Below are 27,467 nucleotides of genomic sequence, written 5' to 3'. Positions count from 1 at the left end.
AGCCACGGGGCTTTCCAGCTCAAGAGAAAGGTTTAACTTCAGGGCCCGCCACCAATATTTTGACGACTTACTTCTTCCTGTTGGGCCAGACCCCACAGAAGTAGTCATGCTGCCAGTCTGTGAGGATTCGCTCCCTGTCCGTGACCGCTCTTGGTTCTCTTCGCTACGCCAGCTGGGGTGTCTAAGAGCACAACACAGAGAAACAAAACCACCAACTAAGAGCGAGCCAGGGGGCACTTTTAGGTCTCCGTTACAAAACTGCCCTCCCCACCATGCAAGTATCACCGCAAGTGTTTTTCAAGACAAATTAAAAGACACAGGGGCTGTTCGGGAGACAGGTGTACTTGGCGGCTTTGCAGAGGAATCCAGGCAGTCCTCAACTTACAACAGTTCGTTTAGTGAAGTTATGACTTCCTCGGGGGGGGGGGGGGAAAGCGACCTATGGTTGTTCTTCACATTTATGACCGTTACAACACCCCAAAGGTCGCATGATCAAAATAGAGGCGCTTGGCAACTGGTTCATATTTATGACGGTTGTAGTATGCGGCGATCCCACGACCCCCTTTTGTGACCTTCTGACAAGCAAAGTCAATGAGGAAGTCAGATTCACTTAACCACTGCAGTGATTCACTGACAAACGTGGCAAGAGGGGTCGTAAAGTGGGGCAAAACTCATTTAACAGTCGTCTCACTTAGCAACAGAGGTTTTGGGCTCAATTATGGGCACTAAGCCAAGACTACCTGTGTAGGGAGTGCCACTTGCGAGACTGTCAGCCTAAGTTTGAATCACAGAGGCTTTTTCCTTTCCGAGAAGTACCATTTACCCTGCAGAGAACGTGACCTTGCCCTGCTCACCGTTCCCGGGGCCGTCTGTCTAGCCTGGGCTTATCATCTTCCAGCTGGCGCTGCAACTTCTCTTGCTCCTTCTGTAGCCTTTCTTCTACTTCACGCTCTCTTGCCGCAGTGTCCACAGGCTTGGCTCCTCCAAAGATAGAAGCTGCGCGGCTAGACTGAGTCGCAGGCGCTACAGTTGTATCTTCATCCTTGGGAGTGCTCCGGGGCTTCAAATTCAGTTTTGGCCTCTGAGTAGCACCTAAGAGAAAAACAGTAACATACAAGTTGAGAGGAAACTCGTGGTATGCACGCATGTACACGCACACATGAACAAAGGACACAGGTGAATCCTAAAGAACCGGCTTCAGGTTGAGGAAAATCCAACAGCCCAAGACTCATGAAAATTCACATAGCTTGTTTCACCTAAACAAATTACGTGAAACTGGAGGCCACAGAGAATTTGAAAACTGCCAAGAAACAAAAGACAAATCTTTCTGAAAAAGAGCATTTTCCTTCCCACGCAAGAGCAATCTACTTGACATTTCCCCCACTAACTTTGTGTTTTGAGGGCAGCATACTAGAACCATGGTGGCGAACCTGTGGCATAGGTGGCACGCAGAGCCTTCTCTGTGGGCACACCTGCTGTCGCCCCAGTCCTAGGGCTTTAGCTGGGTTTTATAAAACCTTTTCGCTTTCGGCCTCCGCCGCCGTGTGCAAAAAAAAAAAAAGGGTTCAATCAATCAACTTCTTGCCGGGAAAAAAAAAGATCTCACAAAGTTGGAATTGATTGATAGAACGTTTTAGTCCCACCCAGACTGCCGTTACCACCGCAGCCACGCCCAGCCAATGGGCCACACCCAGCCAATGGGCCATGCCCACCTGGCACCTGACGATATGTAAGTGGGTTTTGGATTGCAGTTTGGGCACTCGGTCTCTAAAAGGTTCGCCATCCCTGTACTAGAACATAGTGGGATATGGGTAGGAGAGAAAAAAAAGGGCCGCTTGGGTGGAAACCTAACTCCAGATGGGTCCCTCCATACCTAACTGAGATCAAAGGTATGGGACAACAGAACCGATTGCAGCAACCACAAAGGGTCAGCCTCCTTTCTTGATACTATGATAATGTGTCAAGCCTACCTCTCTCATCCCGCCGGCTGTCATCCCTGCCATAGTCATCCCGCGAGCTGCTCCACCTATCCATTCGATCATCCCGCCTCTCGTAACGGTCCTCATAGCGGTCACCGCCACCCCTGAAATCATCGTCCCGGCGGTACCCAGTGCCAAAGGCTCTTCTGCCACTGCCTGACCTCGAGTCGTAACCTGCACAGGAGTAAAGTTATCCCAGTTCTTTCTTGCACAACAGGAAATGGGTTAGAGCCGATAACAAAAAGCTGATGGAGCAACATTCATTTAGAGTTTTCACAAGGCGCTTCATGCAATTTGCTGCAGCAACATTAGCACAGTGACTCCTTTGTACAATGCCTTGAGGAAAATCGTAACACGGTCATCTCAGGAAACCTAGGTCATGAAAATGATTCCCATTAAAAGCACATCTTTCTAAAGTCCCTGATGAAGCTCCACACCGTCAGAACTGGATAGTAATGCTAGATTTTAAGGGTTCAAGAGGATTTTATACACAATTTGCAAGACCGTCCAAGAGACACCTCAGGAAAGCACTGTAACGCTAGAAAAAAAAACAATGGAAAAAAGTCTAGATAGTGTAACTAACAACAGCGAAAGGGTTAGCTAACTAGAACTCGCATACAAGCATTTCCCCATGTTTACCAGTTTCTTACAATCATGCTAAGCCATATTGGGAGTTATTTGATTTTGTGTCAATTCAGTCAGCTGTGCTTCTTCAATAAACAATTAAACAGACCCTTAAGAGCTATTATTTCATTCCATACTGAATCACCCAACCTTGGAGACAAACCAACAGTCCTACCATCACCAGAAGCTAGGAAAGAATCAGGGCCCAGAATCAACAAATCTCTTATTTACTTTTAAATCTTATATATCCCTAACCAACAGAACAACAGATGAGTGTGTGTGACAAGATGCTATTGTGCAGGAACAAGTTAAGACGCAACGTGTACAGTGGGAAATATTTGCAAACGTGTTTTTTTTTCTTTTCAAATGATTGCTTCTGAGCTTCCGTGCTCACATTTTCTCCTTAACAGTTCTCTGCATCTCACATCTGAACTCCGATTATATTTACTTTCAAGGCGGGAATGCCTCTAAAGTCCCCTATGATGAATTAGGATAAATCTGGACTATTTTGTGCTAAAGGTAATGCAGGAGGATACAAGAATGCAAAAGCTACAGAGATACGGTTGTATGAAAATCAAGTTGCCTACATAACATCTAAGCGCCAACCCCAGAATGAAACCAGCCAGCTACAGTACCTCCCCTGTCATAGTCTCTACGGTCATCGTAGCGGTCTCGGCCTCCAAAGCGATCCATTTCCCGTCGGGGACCATCACGGTATCGGTCTGAATCGTAGCGATCCCGATCCCGATACCCTAACAGAGAAAAGAAAACTTATTTAATTTTACGCAAAAGAAAACTCTGAGGCATTTTTCATAAAAGCATCCCACATAATGAGGAGGCAGACTTCGGGCTCTATCAAGGATTGCTTTCTTTCAATTTCTATCCCAGCTTCGTGTTTGTACAACACGCTCAAGGCAACTTATAGCAATTCAAAATGTAAAGCATCATAAACTATAATTAAAAATGCTTAAGTAAAAGCAGCATGATTAGAATTAATGCAAGAGTGTGACGAAAGGGATTTTACTTTGCCATTTTCATAAACTTTGTGAGATTGGAAGCTCAACGGCTGATTTTTTTGTAATCTTACAGCATTTCCATGAAAAACAAATACTCTTTTCATTATGTCCGGCGAGAAAGCACTTGCATTTGAAAACACTGCCTATATACCAAAGACATACGGTGAATTGCTTCCATAAAATGATTAAACTTTTTTAATTGCTGGACATAGTATACAAACCAGTCTTGATCAGGCCCACTAAATTGTATTATTTAGCTTTTCTATATTGCTTTTACATGCTTCTTTTATCCGCCTTTATTATTTTTACAAATAACTCAAGGTAGTGAACACATTCAATATACCTTCCTCGTTCTATTTTCCTCACCACAACAACCTTGTGAGGTGGGGGTTGGGCTAAGTGTTGTGACTGGTCCAAAGTCACCCAGCCGGCTGGCTTTCCTGACTAAGGTGGGACTTGAACTCACGATCTCCTATTTTCTAACCTGGTGCCTTAACCGCTAGACTAAACTGGCTCCTACATGCTACATCCAAGTTAGTCCTTGAGTTACGCAGACACAGTTGTTGTGAAAGTTACGATTCAGTGACTGTTCGAAATTACGGTGGGACTGAACGCACGGTATTTGCACCCGGCTCCCCACAATCGCACGATAAAAATCCAGACACTTGGCAGTCTCCCTGCATTTACAACCACAGGAGTGCTTCAACTCCCCTACCCACCTCCCCAACCCCACCCCCAATCTCTGCCTTTTTGCCCCCCTTCATTCAGCTGCCCCCATCTGACCTTCCCCTTCTTGCCGGGCACGTTCTGATCAGGCGTGCCTAGCCTGGCCCTTCCGTGAGACAGGGGCTGGTTGCGTGAGGCCCTCCCTTCTGGGATCGCCTGCAGTGGGTTCCCTCAAGAGCCCATTGGGAAGGAAGCACCACGTGGCCAGCAGCTGCCTCGCTAAGCTGATGAGCTGGGGCGGCTGCAGCTTTGCACCGCGCTGTTGCTTGGCTGGGGCAGCTAGGTCTTCCTGGAATGGCTGTGGCTCTTGCCCTGCTGGGCTGGGCAGCTGCAGGTTTGCATTGTGGGGCTGGGCTGGGGCGACTGAATGCTATAGCTCAGGGGCTTCTTGGAGCAGCTCAAGCTGGGGGATGCCAAGAAGACCCCAAGCTACACAGTTCTGGGGCTCTTTACTGCCCCACAAGGCAGGGTGAAGGGCAGTAGGAGGGAAGATGAAATACAGGCAATCTCTCGCTTGTGGAAGAAGAGGGGCTCGGGACTAAGAGGGATCAAGCCAGGAGTGCACTGGATCCAGATGAGTCATCGGTTAGCAACAAAGGGGGGCGTGGCGGTCAGGATTGCCATGCTAAGTGATGCAGTCCCGTGCTTTAGGAGATTGCTTTATTTTTTTTTTTTTATTTTAATTCCATTTATATCCCGCCCTTCTCCGAAAACTCAGGGCGGCTTACAAGCTTAGCAGTAGCCTTCATTCTATGTATATGCTTGCTTATTAGGGCTTTCACACACACACCCCAAGCGGCATTTTTACAAAGTCAGCTTAATTGCCCCCAACAATCTGGGTCCTCATTTTACCTACCTCGGAAGGATGGAAGGCTGAGTCAACCTTGAGCCTGGTGGGATGCGAACCTGCACTAATTGCAGGCAGCTGGTGTTACTTAAGGAGGCATTATGATGAAAATTTCAATTTTCATTATGATGAAAATTTCAATCCCAACTGCCATCGTTAAGTCAAGGATTGTCTGTATTACAGTGTATATCGGACTTCCTCAAACTTGTTGCGCAGCTGGATGTATTTGGAAACCTAAGTACATATTTACGGGTACTCTTGCAAAATGGTTACTTTGGAGGGCATGACAAAACAGTTACTAGAAAGTAAACTGCTGGCCATCATATCCAACATAAGAGCCGTCGTGCTGGCATGGTTACAATGCAGGACTGCAGGCTAACTCTGCTCACACCGCCAGGAGTTTGATTCCTTCAATCCTGACCGGCTCAAGGTTGACTCAGCCTTCCATCCTTCCGAGGTCAGTAAAATGAGGACCCAGATTGTTGGGGGGCAATAGGCTGGCTCTGTAAACCACTCAAGAGAGGGCTGTAAACGACTGTGAAGCGGCATATAAGTCTTAAGTGCTATTGCTATCCTTGTTTAGGACTGGCAATTCTATTGCTAAGCAACATGGTTATTAAGCAAGGTATCGCATGACTGCAATCTGCAGTTTTACTGTTGGTTTCTCCACTATGAAGCGTACAACTGGCGATCACGTGACTACGGCCAGTTACTACTGGCAAATGCAGGGACCAGTTGTAAAGTTGCTTTTTCAGTGCTGTTGGTGACTTCAAATGATGCTAAACAAGGCTGTTGTTAAAGTTAGCCTCCCTCAATACTTCCTATCACCTTTCTTGCTTCTTCTGGGAGGAAATTGGCAAACTTTGTTGCCTTATAATCACCTAGTACAGGGGTAGGCAACCTCGGCTCTTTTATGACTCATGGACTTCAACTCCCAGAATTCCTGAGTCAGCTGTGCTGACTCAGGAATTCTGGGAGTTGAAGTCCATGAGTCATAAAAGAGACGAGGTTGCCTACCCCTGGCCTAGTATCTTCATTTTCTAAAATACTCATGCAGGGTCTTGAGACATTTTTCAATTTGCGTCATTTATGGCTGTAAGGGATGAATGTAGCATTTTAAACTATGTCTAGAGCACAAATTATTGTTTCCTAGAGGACCCTGCTTAAAGGAAAACAATGGAGAAGTTAGGAAGGCTGTTCAGGCAAAAAAGAGGAAAGTTAGTGGCGCTTGAGCGTTACTAATCTGCTCCTCTTAGGCAAAAGAGACGCTGCATGGCTTCATTTAGCTGCCTTATCCAGGTTAAACTAGTTATCCGAAACCATTTAACAGAAAAACACTACAGAATTTACAGCTGAATTTGTACTGCATTTGCAGAACCAGACCAATATAGCTAAAATCAAAATAGCTGAAACAGAACCAAAAGCTGTGCTCCTGTCACTAATGGAAGCATAATGACCAACAGATGGAAGCAGCTTGTGGTTAATATTCCAGCTATCAACGTTTAGGTACTGTAGTTGGGAATACGCAAGCCTTCCAATACTAGGGATACGGATCCTTTCCTCACAGCTCTTGCTCAACGTATAAATGGTTACTATGACCAGGAGAGCCTCTGCAGTTACATCTGGCAAGCTAATTACAATGTCTTCTATATTGAGAGATTCTGCCTTTTAGCTGGAATCCTGTCTTTGAAAATCACCTGGAAGCTCCAGCTGCATCTAAGTCAGGGGTGTCAAACTCAATTTCATTGAGGGCTGCATCAGCATTGCGGTTGCCCTCAAGGGGCCGGGTGGGTGTGGCCTGGGTGGGCGTGGCTAGAGTGCGTATGGCCTACTGGGTGGGCGTGGCCAGCTCTACATCGTTCCCATCAAGGGTGCCTATGGGGGCCTGGGCAGGAGTGGGACAGATCTGAGGGTCTCTGGCAGAAGGAGGGTCTCTGGGCCAGGGCCAAGGCAGTGGGGGCCGTTCCCTCACTCTTTCCAGGATGGCTTCGCGGGCCGCATGAAACCACTTTGCGGGCCGGATCCGGCCCCGGGCCTTGTGTTTGACATGTCTGATCTAAGTCAACAGCCTGAGCTGTGTCAAAAGCTTCAAGGTTCTCCTATGTTATGCTCTGCACTTACTAGTTTTTTTTCCCCCTAGGTAGAACTTATGATGCTTGTTGTCACTTCAGAGGCTTTTATAACTCAGGACCTGAATAACTACAGAACTGCCTCTAATGCAGACATGTCAAACTCGTGACGTCATGTTTGACACCCCTGCTCTAATGGCTTCTGCCTATCCAATAAGATCTAACAGCTGAGAGCCAGTTTGGTCTAGTGGCGGAAAGCACCAGAAATAGAAAGCAGGAGACGGTGAGTTCAAGTCCCACCTTAGCTATGAAAGGCAGCTGTGTGACCTTGGGCCAGTCATTCTCTCTCAGCCCAACTCATCTCACAGGGTTGTGGTGGTTGTTGTTGTTGTGGGGAAAATAGCCGGAGGAAGATGTGCTGGGTATGTTTGCTGCCCTGAGTTATTTGTAAAAACAATAAAGGTGGGATAGAAATAAAACAAACCAACAAGGTGTATTCACGGGGCTCTTTTCTTCAAGGTCGTCATCTTCTACAGCTTTGGAAACGAGCTTTCTTAGTAGCACTCCCTCCTCTTTGGACTTTGGAACAGCGTACCTCCTAAAATTAGATTGATCCATATCTGGGAAGCTTTAGAAAGACTATTAACATGTGGCTTTTCCGGACAACCTTGGGTAGGAAATGGATATGAATCCTGAGCCCTTGAGCCTAGTGTTACTGTAACCGTAACTGTAATTTAATTGACCTTTTGGTATTATTTCTAGCCTCCTCATTATTATCAGCCTCTCCTAGAGCAAACTGTAAAAACTGCTTTATTTCTGGGAAGTGAAGCAGGTTATGGTCTGGAGATGCTGCCTTTCTGCGGTGGCCTTGGTCCTCTGGAATGGGCTCTCCTGGGAACTGAGACTGCATCCAAATTAATAGCCTTCCAGAAGTTAGTTAAGACTAAGTTATTCTGGCTTTGAATTGTGACATCATCGGGGATGTATGGTGCAATTTTAATTTAAATCAATTTTCACCTAAAATTTTACGAACCTTTTGCTGCGTGTTCTAATTGTGGTGACCTGTCAAAAGTTGCAGAATGTAGCGGCATATGGATCAAATAAATGCTATTAAAACTTAAAAATGATTAAAGGTGTGTGATTGCTACTGAAGGACATCTGATAGGGATTAGTTGGCTTCCTCCAGCAGTTGGTTGGCCACTGTAAAAACAGATCGAACTAGATAGGACCAATCCAGCAGGGCTCTGCTTACGTCCTTATGAAAACCATCTAACAGTCGGTAGCCTAGTAATATTTAATTTTAATTTTTTTTTAATTTTAATTCCATTTATATCCCGCCCTTCTCCGAAGACTCAGGGCGGCTTTACAAACTTAGCAGTATCTGCCAACAGCTCAGAGCAACAATATCTGTTTCAGATTTTCGCAGGAAATTACAACGGTGCAAGAACTCACTGTCTCCAAAGCTATCCTCGCTTCTGCGAGGGGCATATTCATCAAAGTTATCTGTAGCAGGACGTGCCCTCCAGTCAGTCTCAAATCTTTCTGAATCCCGGTTACGATCACGATCTCGGCCAAAAGAGCGATCATCACGATCTGCAGGAAGAAGGCAAAATGACCCACAACGTTTAAATAGCGCATACAATTCGTCCAGTTTCATTGGGGAAATTATAAGTCCTCTTAATCAGAGCAGATGCATGCATGGCATTCAAACTGAAGCCTGCTGTTCAATACTGTTGCGACAAAGAATTATTTTGGACAAATGTGTGTGCAGGTCTTCTTTCAGCCATTGTAAAAGGAGGAACAATGGAAGCAGAATCTAATAATCCCAGTGCTAGAACAATACAGTTGGGCACGGCATGACAAAATAACTTAATGTGAACAGTAACGGGGGAAAAAACCCTGCTGAGTTGGTTTATTGGTAGTTCTAAAAAACAGGACTCCTCTAGTCCCTGACATAGGGCCTGAGAGGCATTTCTTGGACACAGGAAGCAAAACTTATAACTTGTTATTCTACAGTGCCCAGAGTCACTTTGTGTGAAATGGGAAGCCATATAAATTAGATGGACAGACAGAGACAAAGGAGGGCTGAACTTCGGTATCAAGAGGGCGAATAGAAAAACTAGCTTACTGTAAGAAGGGATAAGCAAAACTCGTCCAATTTCCAGAATACATTTCCATACCAGCTGAATATATCTGAATGTCTGTAAGTCTCCACTTACTGAACCCCAATGCTTACCTTTATCCTGAGCTTGATCAGCAACATCCACTCGTATTCTCCTGTTCCCTAGACACTAGATATGCAACAAAATAGTTGTTACGTTCAAATATGAAATTATATTTAGCTTATCCAAATGGAATTACTTAGTGGCTGGGTTTATACATTACGCTCAGCCACACTTGGTTTTAGCTATGATTTAGTCAACCATTTGATTCATACATCATGCTAATTTGTGTGACGCGGACTGCAAACTACGATGGCTTGGATCAAACACACTGTTATGTTGTAATTTTAGGCAATCTGAGTTCCAACAGCTCTAAATGTTGACAAAGTCGTGTAAATACTACCCATTAATGCTCACACATTTGATTACAAAAAACACAATTGTGTATCACCTTAAGAATACATTCATTTTATTATTTTTAATCCACAATATTCAAGGTGACCCATGACATTTCATTGTTTTTCTGCAATAAACAGCATGCCTATCTTTCTGAATACTGAAATTATAATTATAGATTTTCACTGATGCAGCTATATTCAGGATCATCAGAGATTGTTGGGGGCAATTAAGCTGACTTTGTAATAATGCCGCTTGGGGGGGGTGTGTGTGAAAGCCCTAATAAGCAGGCATATACATAGAATGAAGGCTACTGCTAAGCTTGTAAGCCGCCCTGAGTCTTCGGAGAAGGGCGGGATATAAATGGGATTAAAATAAAATTAAAAAAAATAAATAGGAGATGCATCGAATTAAAATTAGCATATATTCTCTCTTGGAATCTGAGGTTCCCAAAATGTTAGGCTATCAAGTTACTTTAAACTAAAAATAGATTGGATGGCATCCTTTTCAGAAAGCTAAATTAGATTATATAGAATTGAAATGGTCAGATATGAATTGAAATGGTCAGATTTTATGTCAAAGCTCTAAGTCACATCCTGGACAGAGGAAACCTAATAATCTAAGGGCCTTGAGATATTCCATGAGGACCATAAAATGTGTCTAACTTTATTCTGATTCTTTCTCTGTTCCATACAAATACAACTTACGTGTATTTGAAGGCTAAACAGTTTACTATCAAAGAACAAGGCTTACAAGTAATGTGTCTGTCAGTCCTATATATATATATATGCATATATGTATGTAAGCAGCTATACATCCTGCCTCAAACAACTAGAAAATAAAGAGCAACCCCAAACTATAAAGCCCTAACATAAACTCATTAGATCGATAAGACCAATTATAATCAGCCCAGAATAAAAGTAAACATAAAAGACATCATGTATCGCTAATTTTACTATCATACATGGACCCTAAAAAGGAAAAGAGGATTTATATGTCTTCATATGATTAACTGATTGATTTGGGGCTCTCGAATCATTTTCAACTCCTAGTGACGACAAGACGCAGACAGAAAAATGCCTTCATATATTCCATTTAGTTTCAAATACTTGAGGGGGACACCTGGATCTTATATAATTGGTTATCTTTTTGATCTGAGTTCTTTCCCTGTGAATATAAACTGAATTATGTCTTCAAAACGAAGTCTTTTCTTTAAAACTGTACCCACTACTGAAGTGAAGATTTCATGGTTTATCTCTTTGGATCGTTCTTAGCAGTCATGGATGGTAAAATGCCAAGAGCTGGGTTAGAGACTTCACTTGCGTTTGACAAGTTTCAACCCACCTCTTCATTGAAGCTCAAGGCACGGAGCAAGGAGTCTATATCTTCAAACTCAGCATATCCAAATCCTTTCAACCTTTCTGGGTTAGTAGGCTCTCGGGGCAAACGAACAGCACTTATCTGCAGCTAAATACGAAGGGGGAAAAAATTCAGTAGTCACTGCATATAAAAGTAATATAATGATAGCATTACAGTTCAAGTCATAATTGAAAAAAGTGCAGTTAAAAATGATTTGTGGCTCCCCCACTCTGCCGTGGTTTAGAAGAGCCATGAAAAATGAGAGTGAGGATGAGGGACAGTAGGACCTCCTTGCTTCAATGTGCTTGCCATCTTTTATCTCGAATGGGTTTTACTATAATGTCTTTGTTGTGAGCTGCCTAGAGTTGTTGAGAGTTTAATAAATTATTACAAAAATTGCAATCAATTAAAAAACTAAAAAAAAATCATTGGTTTACTGGTAACAGGCAGAGTGAACCACTTGAAAGAAAGACAATAATGGATGCAAATACTAAATTTCATTCTTTAAGTCAAGTCACTTATTAAGACAGAACTGAGTTACATTATCCCAGAATCAATATATTGCCCCTCTTTTTTTTTTGTTCCAATTATCAGAATTTGGACAAACAAATTCTGGACAAGACAAATATTTAAATTTGTAGCAATTTGGAAAATAGCCTAGGATTTGCAAAGTTACAGCAAGGAAGAGGTTTCATCAGCTTTTGGAATGACACAATTTTTCCTGTAAAAATTATTTTAAGATAGCCATAGCAGATCCATGAGTACTGAAAAGACATTTAACACTTTAAAGGCAGCTTCATCAGCCTGTCCTGGCCAGCATTTCTAAACAAAAGGTTATTACTGTTGTGATCTGTGAACTCGTGGTAAGTGCAGAGTGATTAGAGAGGCAATTCCCCAACGGTATGCCACAAGAGAACTGCCAGTACTATGAAAATAACTGCTCCTGCGAGCCCAGGAAGCAGCTGCTCACAGAAAAAGCTGTCAGTTGCCTCTTTTCAGCTCTATGCTCTTCAATCCAAATCTAGATGGGTGGATAATTCCGTCCAAAGTTTGACTAGATCACTCATATCAGTAATAAACTCCAATCCCCCCCCCCCCAAAAAAAAATATCAAGACTGCAGAACAGTCAAAATAATGATTTGAGTACAATCTCAAATTTCTTATTTAGGACTTCTATGTTTTAGGCTTAAAAAGAACAAATGTATTTAAAAAAAGTTCAGATTTGGTTTTTTCCCTTTTCAGGTTCTTGGAAGTATCCCCTGTACACTGAAACGTGTTTGCAAAAAAACCTGAAGAGATACTCTGAAGTCACTAGTTTTGTGATAGTACAAATAATCATGGTAGCCTTTTTAATGTTTCTGCTAAAAGCAAACTCCCCAGAGTAGAGACACTTAGACAACACTTGAGTACACAGGGCTGTTATGCACAGGGTAATCTCCGCTCTTTAAGATTTTCTAGCATCTCTATTTCATTGAATATTTTTCCACCTTATTCCACATAGCACTAAGAAGAAATAAACATGTTGCCTGCAGGGAAACTCAAGTTACCTCCTATTATACTCACATTAAGTCCTCTGAAGAAATCCTTAATGGATTCTTCTGTTACATCATAGGGCAAATTTCCCAGAAAGGCAGTGTAGGGGGGTGATTTTGGGAGACGGCTTCTGTCAATATTGGGCTCCCGAGCTGCCCGAGGTGCAGTAGGCAGGATGGAACGGTCAATTGGAGGGGCTCGATACACATCGTCATCATTGCTATGCCAGGTGGTGGAAACTAGGAAAACATTTTTTGCACATTAACAAGTCCAAAGTCTTTACAAATAAATACTATGCTGATTTGAAGTGGCAACGCCATTATGTTTCTAGGGATGAATATCTTGTCAAGAGCTATATTTGTTTACTTTCAATAACAGTGTTACGTGCAAAACCACAGGCAATTTCTAAAGGTAAAGGTAAAGGTTGCCCCGCACGTGCGTGCTAGTCGTTTCCGACTCTAGGGGCCGGTGCTCATCTCCGTTTCAAAGCCGAAGAGCCAGCGCTTGTCCGAGGACATCTCTGTGGTCATGTGGCCGGCATGACTAGACGCCAAAGGCGCACGGAACGCTGTTACCTTCCCATCGGAGTGGTCCCTATTTTTCTACTTGCATTTTTACGTCCTTTCGAACTGCTAGGTTGGCAGAAGCTGGGACGAGTAACAGGCGCTCACTCTGCTACGCGGCCCTCGGGATTCGACCCACCAAACTGCCGACCTTCTGATCGACAAGCTCAGTGTCCTAACCCACTGAGCCACCGCGTCTTTCTATACTACGTTACAAATAAAAGTCCTCCAAATTCCTCTTATCAAAAACACTATATGAAACCAACAGGAATCTAAGACATTTGCTGTTACAAGGATAATGAGTATAAAGTGAGGGGGGGGGGAACTATTCCTGAAACCAACAGAAGAGAATATTATGTTGCTCAGGGTTGAACTTTGGAGTCCTTGTTGCTCTCTGAGGTTTGGCTGTTTCCTTGCAGATACAGTAACTTGCCCTGCCAGGTTTGGCAAGGGTGTGGCTTTCTTCTTGGTTTATCACTATGGTTCTATGGAGATAAACTACATTTACACACCATTCGAGAGACAATAAAAAACTAAAAAGGCAAGCCAAAATACATCCACTCCAGCAACCAACACCCAGATAAGAAGGGGGTTAACAACAGACAAAAAATCAAGGAACTACGCAAGGGGAAAAAGTTGCATCCTTACAAACACTGGCAGGGGCAAGCTACTGTATATAAACAGGGAATAACCCTCACACTTACTAGTACCAAAGATATTACTTAGTTGGGTAACGAAACGGTTGCAAGCAAACAATCAAAGTCAGAGAGCACCAAGGACTCCACTATTTGTGAAATACAAAGGTATGGCTATTTTTTTTAAAAAAACAACACCCGTTTTTACTAGCCAGCAAGAATGTATTAAAATGCCCGAACGCATAGGAAAAATTGATTCTCTTTCTACTGAGCAAATTAGTGAGTTATTTCTCAGAGAATCCTTACTTCTTAGGAAATGTTGCTACTGCATATATGAGTTTATCATGCTAGTTTGAAATATAAGGAAGGCGCAAACTTGCCTCCACACTAGTGCTGGCTTCAGAAATGCTCCCAACCACCTTTAAAGCTCAGTCTACTGAGTATCTGACAGTTGTTCTTGAATGTAGGTCTGAGCTACTAAGATTAACAATTTCTGTGGATGTAAAAACTCTTGGTATCTATTCCACTTCATTTAGTCACTAGAGGGGTACAAATGGTTTCCCATCGGAAACTCCCTATTTGAAACATGCTATTCTGAGCCGAAAACAAAATGTTTCAGAATATTTCAAGCTCAAAATACTACCAGAAGAGTCAAAACAATTCAAAACAGCTGTTTTGAACTCAACACAATTCCCCCCCCCTTTTGATTTGAAATGTTTTTCACACCATTAATAGCTGCTTATTCACAGCGCTAATAAAAAAAAATCCAGCAGGGAAGCTAGGAGAATAAACCTTGCCAAAAATATTAACTGTCTATTTCTTAGTGATGTATATAGAACCTTGCCTATTGAAGTAAAACATTATTATACAATGTTAGGAGAGTTCGTTTCCTCCTTACCATCTCCTTCCAGGTCGTCTGTTTCATCTGCCCAGCTGATTGGTTTTGGAATATAGGTGGTACCACCACCGCCACCGCCGCCACCACCACCACCACCACCACCACCATCCTCTGCCAGAAAATCCGTCAGAGTCAAGGTCTTCCCCTTCTTGTTCTTCTTCTTAGCTGTAAAAAACAAGAGGCATGTTCACAGTCTAAATATGCTTTCCTTAAAAGACCTGAAATTGAACTGCATATGGAGGAGGATAGCCCAATGCCGATCATTTCCACCACGCTACAAAATATTCAGTTAAATAGTTTAAGATGCTGTTTTGAAACTGAACTAAAAGGGTAGTTTAGTGTATCGCTATTTAAAGTTAGGTAAAGATAGCTTCATTTTTTAAAACAACAAAGGTAAATTCTAAACGCAGTTTTGAAAAATGGGTAAAAAAAAATAAGTTACGAATAGTTAATAGCTACTATGCTTTATCTGTGCTTCAATAAACTTTGCCTAGAATATCAGCCTTCAAGCACAGTTAAAATGAATTACAACTGCAGGAACATATTTTCCATTCCCTTATCTGCCTTCTCAACTCTATGTAAGTGGTAGCCGTGGGGGAGCCTGTCCAAAGCTATGTTCTTATCTGCCCAACAAGGGAAGTTTTTTTGGCAAGTTAAAAAATTTGTCTGTCCACTTCCAGGGGAGATTTGGTGAAATGAAAATGCAGAGCCAACAATCGTGGCAAAGACCAAGGAACTGGTAGGTAGATCAGTTCCTTGGAGTTCTCCAGAAAAGGAGAGGGTGAGAGATCGCCCACATGTGCTCAGGGCAGCTGCTGATTGGAAGGAAATTTCAGGGCAGACGTTTTGCGTAAGTCTGAACTCTGGAAGATGATGGAATCAGACGTCTTGCTTGCAACCTCAAGGGAGATTTTTAAAGCAGAGTTCCCCAACGTTTCCAGCTCTGCGGGCGGGGGTGGGGGTGGAGACAGGTGATGGTGCCGCGCAAACGGCCGGCAACTGCGCACAGCTCCATTTGCACAAGCGCCTGCTGCTCACTTAAATGGAGCTCACCCGCTCGCCTGCTGCTTGCAAGTGAGGATGCATTTGTCGGCCATTTCCATGGCCTGGTTGCAAACCTCTCACAGCCCGCTAGTGGATCAGAGCCCACCGGTTGGGGACCCCAGTTTTAAGTTCTAAGTTCACAAACCATCACCTCTAATCATGTTCAAAAACTGCCTGTTAACCGTCTTAAAGCTATTAAGAGACCTTCAAAGCGCATCATGCGAGTTTATTTTCAATTCTGAACAAAAAAAAATTACAAACTTAAAAACTTTAAAGAATTTGAAATAAACAACAAAAAAACTAAGATTTTGATCTAAGAAAGTTATAAGCAGAATAAAGATCCAGATAAATTTGGAATATTGGCTTTTATTTTTAAGATTTTTGAAATTAACTATAAAAAAACAAACAGCTTCTTGTCAAGTTTCTAACCTGATTATTTTGACTATGTTGGCTAATTTTAAGTCATAACAAAGTAATGGCCTTAGAAAATGGACATTAGAGGGAACTAAAAATCCTAAGAGAAGAAAAATGACCAGTTTTGGGACTTATAAAACAATACAAAAGAGTAAAATATTGGAAATATTAGAGATCTTTGAAGAATGGAGCAGAAATTAGTAACTATACTAATATATATACATACACACACACACACACACACACACACACACACACACACACACATTACTGTCAGTAATCATGTATCCTTCTATGAATAGACTAAGTCTAAAACAGAGCTCTCCATCCCCCCTGGGCTGTGACCTATTCAGAACTAGGCCCTGTGAATGGTGGGCCGCCGTTCATGCATGCACAACTTGATTTGCACAAGCGATGGGCCAGCGCACGTGCACACGCAATTCAACTTATGCAAGTTGAGCTCCATGCACAGGTGTGCCAGCCCACTGTTCATGCAGCCTGGTTCCCCTCTCACCCCTGCCAGACAGCCAAGTCACAAAAGCTGGGGACCACTGGTTTAAAAGATGCTAATGAAGAAATGACAGGTATGGAACAAATTTTATCTGACAAGATGGAAAAAGTACTAAAAATGGAACTGCAAATGAAAGACCCAAGAGAATGATTTGGAAAAGGATGCTTTACTGGCTTTATACAAAATAACTTATGTTTTTAAAAATTAAAAAGGAAATAGAAATGATAAACCAAGAGAATGACATGGAAAATGTCTTCTTATTAGATCTATAAAAGAGGCTTGTTCAAGACTTGAAGCAATCTGAGCAATGGGGTAAAAAAGAATGAAAAAGAAATTAAATCCAACGACAATATTTGATTGGATTAAAGATTAATACTGTTAGAAAGAAGAAATACAAAACTGATTTATCTAATCAGGGTTAAAATAAGCATTTTTTGCTCACATCTTTTTCCCCCTATTATCTTCTTTTAGTTTGTAGTTGTTTTTACTAATGTAATTAAAATTCTTAATAAAAGTTATATTTTAAAAAGAAACTTGCTTGTCGATAAATGTATTTGCAAGAGACCCTATTATAATTAACAAACTACCGTCTTTAAATAACAAAACTTTCTACAGTTATCACAGAATTCATCAAAGAATAGCTACTTATATTCTTAGGTAAAGGTAAAGGCTCCCCCGCACAGGCGTGCTAGTTGTTTCCAACTCTAGGGGCCGGTGCTCATCTCCGTTTCAAAGCCGAAGAGCCAGCGCTTGTCCGAGGACGTCTCCGTGGTCATGTGGCCGGCATGACTAGACGCCAAAGGCGCACGGAACGCTGTTACCTTCCCACCAGAGTGGTCCCTATTTTTCCTACTTGCATTTTTACGTGCTTTTGAACTGCTAGGTTGGCAGAAGCTGGGACAAGTAACAGGCGCTCACTCTGCTACTTATGTTCTTAGGGGTGTGCAATTTCAGTAAATATTGCAGTCTATGTTCATAAATGTGATAAACTTCAACTGACCATTGATTTCCAAGGAAGAAAAAAATATCTGAATCTGACCTGTACTTTTTAAAGACAGTAGTCTACAGTACTCCTGAAACAACTGGATGGTTTCTATATTAATCATTTCCCATTTCTGCAAAGTACTCATATACCCGCAACATAAAAGATAGGCAACTGATTATTGCCAAATAAACATAGCTGTATCACTGATCATATTAATCCGAAACAACCTTAGAGTTAATTAGCCAAGTCTGCAAGTCATGGCAAAACCCACCCATAGTATAGCTTACCAGAATACGTGCAGTAAATTGGGGAATTCTAACCAAATTTGTCCCCAAGACTGAAAATCCTGTATTTGTAAAATTCGTATATTAATATAATTTCAAAAACAGTATTTCAAAATTCAGATGAAGAAAAGATCTGGTCCTACGGTAACTGTCTGTAATTTGACTAGTAGAAAGAATTCAGCTGCCAACCACAAAGTGGTGTTAATTTTAAGAATTTAATTTAAATGTTAAATGTCACCATCTGTTCAAATGGTAGTTAATCCTATATCTATCTATCTATCTATCTATCTATCTATCTATCTATCTATCTATCTATCTATCTATCTATCTAGATCAGGGATGTCAAACTCAATTTCATTGAGGGCCACATCAGCATTGTGGTTGCCCTCAGGGGGCCGGGTGGGTATGGCCAGGGTGGGCGTGGTCTACTGGGTGGGCGTGGCTAGAGTGCGTATGGCCTACTGGGTGGGCGTGGCCAGCTCTACATCGTTCGCATGAAGGGTGCCTATGGGGGCCTGGGCAGGAGTGGGACAGATCTGAGGGTCTCTGGCAGGAGGGTCTCTAGGCCAGGGCCAAGGCAGCGGGGGCCGTTCCCTCACTGTTTCCAGGATGGCTTCGCGGGCCGCATGAAACCACTTCGCGGGCCGGATCCGGCCCCCGGGCCTTGTGTTTGACATGTCTGATCTAGATATATAGATATAGATAAAATTTAAAAATCCTGAGACACTGATTATAATAGCATAAATGAAAACCGAATAAAAAACAATAGAAAAAGGTATACAGGGTGGCCTAAAAAAATAAATTCCCTAATGAAAAAAGATATATGAAGAGAAAAAATTAAGGAGATATAACGATGAGAAAAGCAAATATAAAAAGAGAATGGTATAAAAGATTGGGGGGAAATCTTTATTCCCATGTCAATTCATACTAAATAATGCTATGTTATAAAAGCACTCTTGTCTTTTCAATTTCTAGGAGTGACTAGTTGCTGCTTCAAATTTGTTCTGGAGCAAACGTATAATATGAGCAACACACGGATAAATGTCCTTCTCCAAAAACTGGTATCACAAAGACAGTTACAGTGTGCTAAGATTTCCTTTATATTTGCATTATTCTTAAAGGGCAATGTGCATTCAGAGGCTACTGTAAACAATGTAGATTTTGTCTCTGCAATTACTAAGGAAAACTAATAAGGAAGCAACATTAAAAGAATAACAATCCAATGCTAATAAGAGAGTTCATTACATAACACCTTTACTAGTATTTCAGGGTGCCTGCAGATTCTGTTAGGGTTATATCTTCTCCTGTACAACAGTTGCACCCTAAGAATTTTGCACGAAGGGTAAGACATTGGGGCCAATATATAAAATGGATTGGCAATGCTTTACAAATATTTAATGATTCAGCTGCTGCTCTCGGCTCATGTTACTTACTTTCTTCTGCAACCTGCATAGTACTTGGTCAGTCCCTGACCAAAGATAAACGGCATGGTTTTAAACTATTTGCTCCCTCCCGTCTCTTATTAAGAGTGTAATCCCTATAGACAACTTACAGAGACATTTTTATTTGCCTCCATCATGTCTCCACATTGTGATAATTTCAATTACATCATCGCATTATGACTTCATGGCAAGACTGGCAAAAGATGTGCCTTTAAGTACATGAAGAGTTGCCTTATTTGTGTCATTAGTTAGATTTTCTAGATATAAGGACCTCCACAAGCAAGCTCTGCATAACCAGAAGAGACTGGAATCCTTGAGGCCAATTGGATTCCATATTTTAAACAGCCCTGTTAGAAATAGAATCACTGGACTATGGGCTCAGAAACCAATGATAAACCATTTCCATCTTGAGAAAAAAGCAATGATAAACCGCTTCCATACATCCAAGTTACATGGATGTACAGTATCTATGAAGTAATGATGAACAAATTTGCCTTAAACATTTTACTATCATAGAGGAGAGAAGCTGGTACATAATACATGCTATGAATGCAAGGCTCCAGGTTTAATTACTGGTATCAACAGCCAGATTAGGGAAGCGAAGACTCTGGAAAACCAGAACAAATCATGGTAAATAAACTCTTTCAGATTCCAATTAAAAATATAAAATTTTCATATAAATCTGTTTATGGGTTCAAAACAACAAAAATGGGTTCTCAAATAACACCGAGTGGTATTGGTTTTCTTCATTTCACCCTAGTGTATATATGAACTCTGTAATTTATAAACCAGGATTTTTGGTTTAATATAATATATGAAATGCTGATTTATCCTTCTTACAAAACAATAATTGTTTGTTTGGTTTGAGCTTGGAATGTTATTTGAGCTAAACTAAAAATGTCTTCTTTAAAGAAATCATAGCTTAATATTATGTTAGTTTTTTTAACTCAATATATGGTTTCAACCTCATTAAATGGAATTATAAAACTCTTCTGTTAAATGGAACTGGAATGGAAGCCAACTGTATATCTCCTATTTTCAGTCTCTCACATAACCTCAAAATCTGTTTTGGCAAGTTTGGGAACTATAGTGAGCTGTAAGAAGAAGCACAGAGGTAAAACCTTATTGTGAAAATCATTTCCAAGCTATTGGAAAACAGGCTGCCTTTATTCTGTATCCTAATTTTCCCCCTCACTTTTCCATGTTGTGGGTACGTGCTCTATCGTTCCAGTGCAATGGGAGAGACTGTCTCTTTGCTTGGGAATCTTTCATATTTTATTTCAAATATGAATATTTCACATATATAGTGATATATAAGCTTAGTCTAAGTGCTGACAAACAGTATATGTCAAAAACATTGCTATTAACTGTATAAATTTATCTTTATGATGTGCTTAGTAACTCTTTGGCTATGGAAGTAATCTTTAACCAAGACAAGAGTCCGGAACAACATTCCAAATACCGGTAATATTCTGTTGAGCAAATTGCCAAAACATATCCTGATATAAATCAAACCTAACTTTATATCACATATATTCAGATCATCAGATTGTTAACAGATCAAATCTACATTTATATTACATTTATATACATTATCCTATTATTATATGAGCCATGGTGGCGCAGTGGTTAGAATGCAATACTGCAGGCTGACTCACTGCTCACTGCCATGAGTTCAATTATGGTGGGCTCAAGGTTGACTCAGTTTTCCATCCTTCCGAGGTCGGTAAAATGTTGGGGGCAATAGGCTGACTTTGTAAACCACCCAGAGAGGGCTCTAATATTGCTATTAATTTTCATCTGCCTGAAATAGCAAAAATGTAGCCAAAAGCAATACATCTAGGTTTTTTTGTCCTTTTCACCTATATTCCCACTCTACCCACAGAAGCATTTAGACTGGAAATAATGCAGTGTGGGAAAATAAACTGAACATTATACACACTTAATTCACACAGACATTATTGTTCCAAACTATATATATATTATAAAGTAAATGAGGAAAAGATAACAGGCAATTCTAGGTGCTCGTTTGGGAGTGGGGAAACCACCTGAAGAGAAAAAAAACCCCTTATTGTTAGCATTATCTTGAAAAACAAAATAGGATTGATATAGAGAGATTAAGTAAGTGATAAATACACCTTCAATATTAATTTTCAGAATTCCAGCATGAAGCAAATTGTTCCCATATTTATGCATCGGACAATGAATTTGCAGATAGCTTTGGGACAAATATTGGGAACCACCTTGGTACAATGTTTAAAGTATTAGGCTACAAAGCAGGAGAGCATAAGTTCTAGTCCAGCTTTAGGCACAAAGCCAGTGGGGTGACTACTGGCCAGTCATTCTCAACCTTAGGAAGCAGGCAAGAGCAAACCACTTTTGAAATTTGGCCAAGAATATTGCAACAATTTCTCCAGGCAATCACCCAAGGTTAAGACTAAGATTAATTCGAAGGCACATACAGTATTTCAAATCAACACTGATTTGAAGGCACATACAGGCATTGGGGCATATATGCCTGAGTTCTGGGAAAGCCCAAAGTTTCAACTGTGTTGATCTGTTTCACGTGCTAACAATTGGGTGTTGGTCATAGTGTGGGCAACCTTGCAACAGGACTTCTGTTTAAGACAAAGGATCAGTCACATCCTGGGAATTGCATAATACAATTTAAATGAATCTAAACCTTTTAGAATTACTACATGGTGCTATTCCTAAAAGGTTTAGATTAATACAGCTAGTTTGGTTTCAGTGGTTAAGGCATCAGCTAGAAACTCAAAGACTGGTCCCACCCTTAAGCACAAAGACAGCTGGTTGACCCAACTTGGGCTAGTCATTTTCTCTTCAGTTCCAGGAAGTAGGAAGTGGCAAACCACTTGCTAAGAAAACTGCAAGGACTTATCCAGGCAGCCTCCAAGAACTGGATATCATTGAATGGAAGGAAAAAAAGACCCATAGTACTTACACAGTACTTTTTTTTCTGCTGGATTTCTCGCATAAATTAGTGATTGGTGCAGTCAAGTTATAGTACACTTTAGAATACTTCTACAGAAATATCTACAGTATACTGGCTAGCAACCAATTTCTATTGCAGTTATATTTGTTTTGTAATTATATGTACATTTAAAACAACCATGTGCATTCTATGCACCCAGCTGGGAAGAGGGATTAAGATCCCTAAGTAAATGTTTTTAATTATCATGATTCAATTTGTCATCTTTCCTCTGGGGAATCGCATCTAAATTAGAAAATTTTGCTACATTCCTTATGAACTGAGAATGCACTTCCTAGATAACATGCAGATGCAGGTAAAAAATACTGGAAATCAAAAAGCTATTTTTTAAAGAAACTTTCTGCCAGTACTAATCTTCTGAGAAATAATGTGATAAAATTCTTGACATCTAAATATTCTTCTAATATGTTTCATCAATCAAGCTAGGAACAATCCTGCTACCTGGTAATCCTATTAAATCTATCACAGATCTATCCTTTTTCCAAAAGTGCCTTTTGGGCAAATAGTGTATTTGAGACAGTAATGGCAGATAAGGGTAAACAACTAGAGCTAGAAGTATGTAGCCAATTAGAAATTAACTAAGGCTTTACCATTAAAAAGTGGTCACACTATGATCTATAGTTATGAGGAAGCCCTGCAAATAAAAGCTTCAAAATTAAATCGCAAAATTCTATTCAAGGATCCTGATAAGTAGTACATTTCAAGCCCAGGTATTCCTTCCAAGAACAAAGCTACATAAGCAGCATTATCTGGAGTACGCATATAACAGCCAAAAACCGCTGAAAAGAGGATTGCAGGGTAGGCTTTAACTATTCATATAAGATAACCAAATGCTAAAAGTCATCCAAATCATTTGATATTTTCATGAGGGACGTCATTCATGATTCATGTTTCCCAACAGTAAACGCACACTCACAAACACATAGGAAAGCAGAAGAACATAAATGCATACGCCCTACCCAATCTGCTTCACGATTTACTGGCTTTCTACTTATAAAAAAAAAGAGAACTACTGTTTTAAATTTGGACAGACTCAAGGAGACAATGGAGGGCAGGAGAGCCTGGGCATGCTCTTGAGGCAGACTTAGCGACTGAACAATTTTTTTTTTAAAAAAAAACCTGTTTTAAAAGCCTATTCTATAGGTCGGACTGATAAAAGAGTTCATTCTACCACATATATCACAATTCCACATTCCAACAACCCCCCCCCCAATTGTGGCAGTGGCGATATAAGGCTCTCTATAACGGACACACACACACACATCTCGTGGCAAATGTCAGAAAGGTAATCAGCCAGCATACAGAGCTATTCTAGGAAGAGCCTGAACATAAAACCCCATTTTTAGAAATATACAGGACGTTTAATTGACGAAGAGTATGGGAGGGCAGGTGAGAGAAAAGGAACCTTATGCAGACTTTACTGCATGCATAAACTAGGCAGTGCCCCCCCCAACACACACACACACACACACACACACTCCCATTCCGAGAAAGGGAAGGCCGCCTCCTCCCATTTCTAGAGAGGACGACACACGACACAACATCTACCTAAGGCTCCCGGAACGTTTATTTATTTATTTTTTAAACAGCGTTTCCCCTTCCTTCAGAAATCCCTTAAGAGCAGCCTCCCACAAGGTAGGCCAATCTTCTTACGTCATGGCGAGACATTCACCAGATAGGCCAGGGGTCGGCAACCTTGGCTCTTTTATGACTCGCGGACTTCAACTCCCAGAATTCCTGAGCCAGCTATGCTGGCTCAGGAATTCTGGGAGTTGAAGTCCGCGAGTCATAAAAGAGCCAAGGTTGCCTACCCCTGAGATAGGCAAACAACGGCTCAGGGCCCAACGCCACCTCACGTCCTCGTGACCCCGCAGACACATCCCGACGGGAGGATTTCCCGACGGGCACCTTTCAGCTCTTAAGTATTTTTTATTATTATTATTATTACTATTAATTCCTTCTCCAGATGCGGGAGAGAAGCGGGGGGGGGGGCGGGGAGAAAAAGCTCTGGCAGCAAAAGTGAAAATGACGGGCCGCGGGGCGAGAAAGGACAGCCCAAATCTCACTCTCGTCGCGCGTTTCGGCACTACACCACACATCTCGCTCCTAAGCCCAGACCAGGGGTAGGCAACCTCGGCTCTTTTATGACTCATGGACTTCAACTCCCAGAATTCCTGAGCCAGCTTGGCTGGCTCAGGAATTCTGGGAGTTGAAGTCCATGAGTCATAAAAAGAGCCGAGGTTGCCTACCCCTGGCCCAGACTGTGGGGAAGCCATCAGGAGCTACACCCACGTGGGTGCCGCCCAGGTTCTTCTTCCCCTCCCCCCCCATCCCCCGACTTCACCCGTGCCCGCCGCGACTGCGCATTGGAATGCGGCCGAAGGTTCCATCTGCTCGCCGCCGCCTCCTCCTCCTCCTCCTTCCCCCCCCCGCTCCCCCTCCCCTCCCCAGCCCGCACGTGCAGATCGCTGGGTCACTTATTCGGGCACGCGGCGCTGCTTCCGCCCGCCCGCCTTCCAGAAAGCCGCGTGCCCGAAAGCAGAACCAGCAAGGCCGCTTGTCGCGTTCGAAACCACGGCGCGCGCCGATCCGGCTTTAGCCCCCCCCCCCCGCCGCCGCCGCCGCCGCCGCCCTCGTCGGCGCCCAGCGGGCCCCAAAAGAGACGCCGAGGGGGCCCGCGGACGTTTCACTGCAGGCCTCTCCCCTGCAACCCGGCCTTGGAATAAGATCAACCCGGGCCCTGCCGGCCTGTCTTTCAAGCCAAGGCCCGTGTCCCGCGGAGCACCGCTCACCTGAGGCCGCCATGTTGGGATGAGCGAGAGAAGGCAAAAGGCCCGGATGCGCCCGTCACGTGATTATAGCGAAGGCGGCACCACCTCCCTCAGAAGGGCGGAGGCAAAAAAAAAAATTGGGGGAGGGAATTAGGCGAGAAACCAAAGGGGCGAATTGGCTCTGCGGTTCACCACCCCAGAGCGGTGATGGAGACCAAGCGCGAGGGAACAAACGTCGGAAGGCCTGGATAGGAAAATTTCCTTTTTTAAAAAAATCTTCGCTCTCCGGCGGTGACGTTGTTACTGAATGTACCGCAGCCTGGTGCCTCGGATAAATTAATATTGGACCTCCCACAATCTGAAAATCAGAGACTTTGGAAACTTTAGAATTAGGAAATGAAAATGTGGATAGGCATCGGAGATTTTGAACTTACTTATGTTTTTACACACAGCTGCAATTAAAATAAATTGTCTTAACGGTTTCCATTCTAGGTATTTTGCTCCTAAACCCATACCTTCCTGCCAGCAATATTGCATTGGACAGAGGTTTTACCCATGAAGAATATTTTATTTGCATTCCTTTCTCGTTTTTGTCCAGCTTGCTGGCTATCAGGGGACAACATCCAAGATAGAATGCATCAGAATACGATGTTTTATTTTACAAGTAGGCCTCGATTTACAGTTAAAATGGCATCAAAAAAAGTGACATGACTATTTTTCACACAACAGTTGCAGCGTCCCCACGATTGGCAACTGACATATATATTTGTCATATGTATATGTATATACATATACATAAGGTAAAGGTTCGCCCACACATGCGTGCTCTAGGGGCCGGTGCTCATCTCCGTTTCAAAGCCGAAGAGCCAGCACTTGTCCAAGGATGTCTCCATGGTCATGTGGCTGGCATGACTAGACGCCAAAGGCGCACGGAACGCTGTTACCTTCCCACCGTAGTGGCAGAAGCTGGGATGAGTAACAGGCGCTCACTCTGTTACGTGGCACTCGGGATTCGACCCGCTGAACTGCCAACCATCTGATCGACAAGCTCAGTGTCCTAACCCACTGAGCCACCGCGTCCCTTATACATATACATACATACATACATACATACGTGTGTGTGTCTGTGTGTATCAGGGCTTTTCAACCAGTGGTAGGGTACCACTTGTAGTACATTGGCACCTGGCATGTGGTACGTGACCATCCTAGAAAAGTGGTAGTGGGGGAGGAGAATGAGCTGAACCGGTGGCAGGACCCCACAAGCCTGAGCAAGAGATGGTTGGAGCTGCAGGGCTGTCAGGGCTCAGTGGAAGCACCAGGATCAGCACCAGGCTCCAGCTGGAGCTCGGCGCTGATCCTGGCTCTTCTGCTGAGCCCAGAAGAAGTGCTTATCAGCTGGAATGTTCCAGCATCTCCAGGGTCTTGTGAGTTACATTCAGATGCTTGGCAACTGATTCACATTTATGATGGTCAGTGTCCCAGGGTCATGTGAAGTGACCAAAACCTGCTGCAACCACCCAGCAGACGGGGGGAATAAAAACCAAACACCACCCCACACCACCCCCGCTGCCAATCCTCAACAGAAATGCTCACAACAATGAAAGCCTCGGACCGGGGGAAGAGCACTGCTAGGCAGGCAGACAGGTGTTTTGATCAGCTGTGGCTCGGGGGCACTTTTTTCACTGCCATTGTAACTTCAAACAGTCACTAAGCAAACTGTTGTAAGTCGAGGACAACCTGTACTTCATCACTTTTTTACTTTCCTTTTTTTTGGTCATCAAGTTTTTGACACCTTGCTATGAAAAGCCCTGATATATTGTCCATGCAACGGGTCATGCCGGCCACATGACCACGGAGACGTTCTCGGACAAGCGCTGGCTCTTCGGCTTTGAAACGGAGATGAGCACCGGCCCTAGAGTTGGAAACGATTAGCACGCATGTGGGGGGAACCTTTACCTTTACATAAATATATATATATATATATATATATATATATATATATATATATATATATATATATATATATATATATATATATATATATATATATATATATATATATACATATATACCGTATGTTTTCTGAGGTTTTCGCGGGTGTTTGTATGTGGATCTTTGGTTATTCGGGTTTTTTCCCACGTAGAATTGAAGGTGTGAAAGCAACGTTTCGAAGAAATCCCATCCGTCATCATCAGGCTG

At 42.4% G+C, this 27,467-nt stretch overlaps 1 protein-coding gene across 1 annotated transcript in view; it reads right to left on the bottom strand.

Annotated features, from left to right (window-relative positions):
• EIF4B (eukaryotic translation initiation factor 4B) overlaps positions 1-25,311 on the bottom strand; it is a 36,357-nt gene extending 11,046 nt beyond the window's left edge. The window contains exons 1-10 of the mRNA XM_081318358.1: positions 25,290-25,311; positions 14,808-14,972; positions 12,742-12,950; positions 11,164-11,286; positions 9,498-9,552; positions 8,714-8,854; positions 3,239-3,355; positions 1,971-2,153; positions 855-1,092; positions 72-181 (exon numbers count right to left, since the gene is read on the bottom strand). Of these exons, the coding sequence (XP_081174484.1) occupies positions 72-181; positions 855-1,092; positions 1,971-2,153; positions 3,239-3,355; positions 8,714-8,854; positions 9,498-9,552; positions 11,164-11,286; positions 12,742-12,950; positions 14,808-14,972; positions 25,290-25,302 (1,354 nt within the window). The 5' untranslated portion in view covers positions 25,303-25,311. The remainder of the gene's footprint in view (positions 1-71; positions 182-854; positions 1,093-1,970; positions 2,154-3,238; positions 3,356-8,713; positions 8,855-9,497; positions 9,553-11,163; positions 11,287-12,741; positions 12,951-14,807; positions 14,973-25,289) is intronic.
• Between the last annotated feature and the right edge of the window lie 2,156 nt (positions 25,312-27,467).

The sequence above is a fragment of the Vipera berus genome (genome assembly GCF_964194415.1).
Source record: "Vipera berus genome assembly, chromosome: 2".
In the NCBI taxonomy this organism is placed as follows: Eukaryota; Metazoa; Chordata; class Lepidosauria; order Squamata; family Viperidae; genus Vipera; species Vipera berus.
The sequence above is the reverse complement of the archived record's forward strand: the minus strand, read 5'-3'. Positions and strand labels throughout refer to the sequence as shown.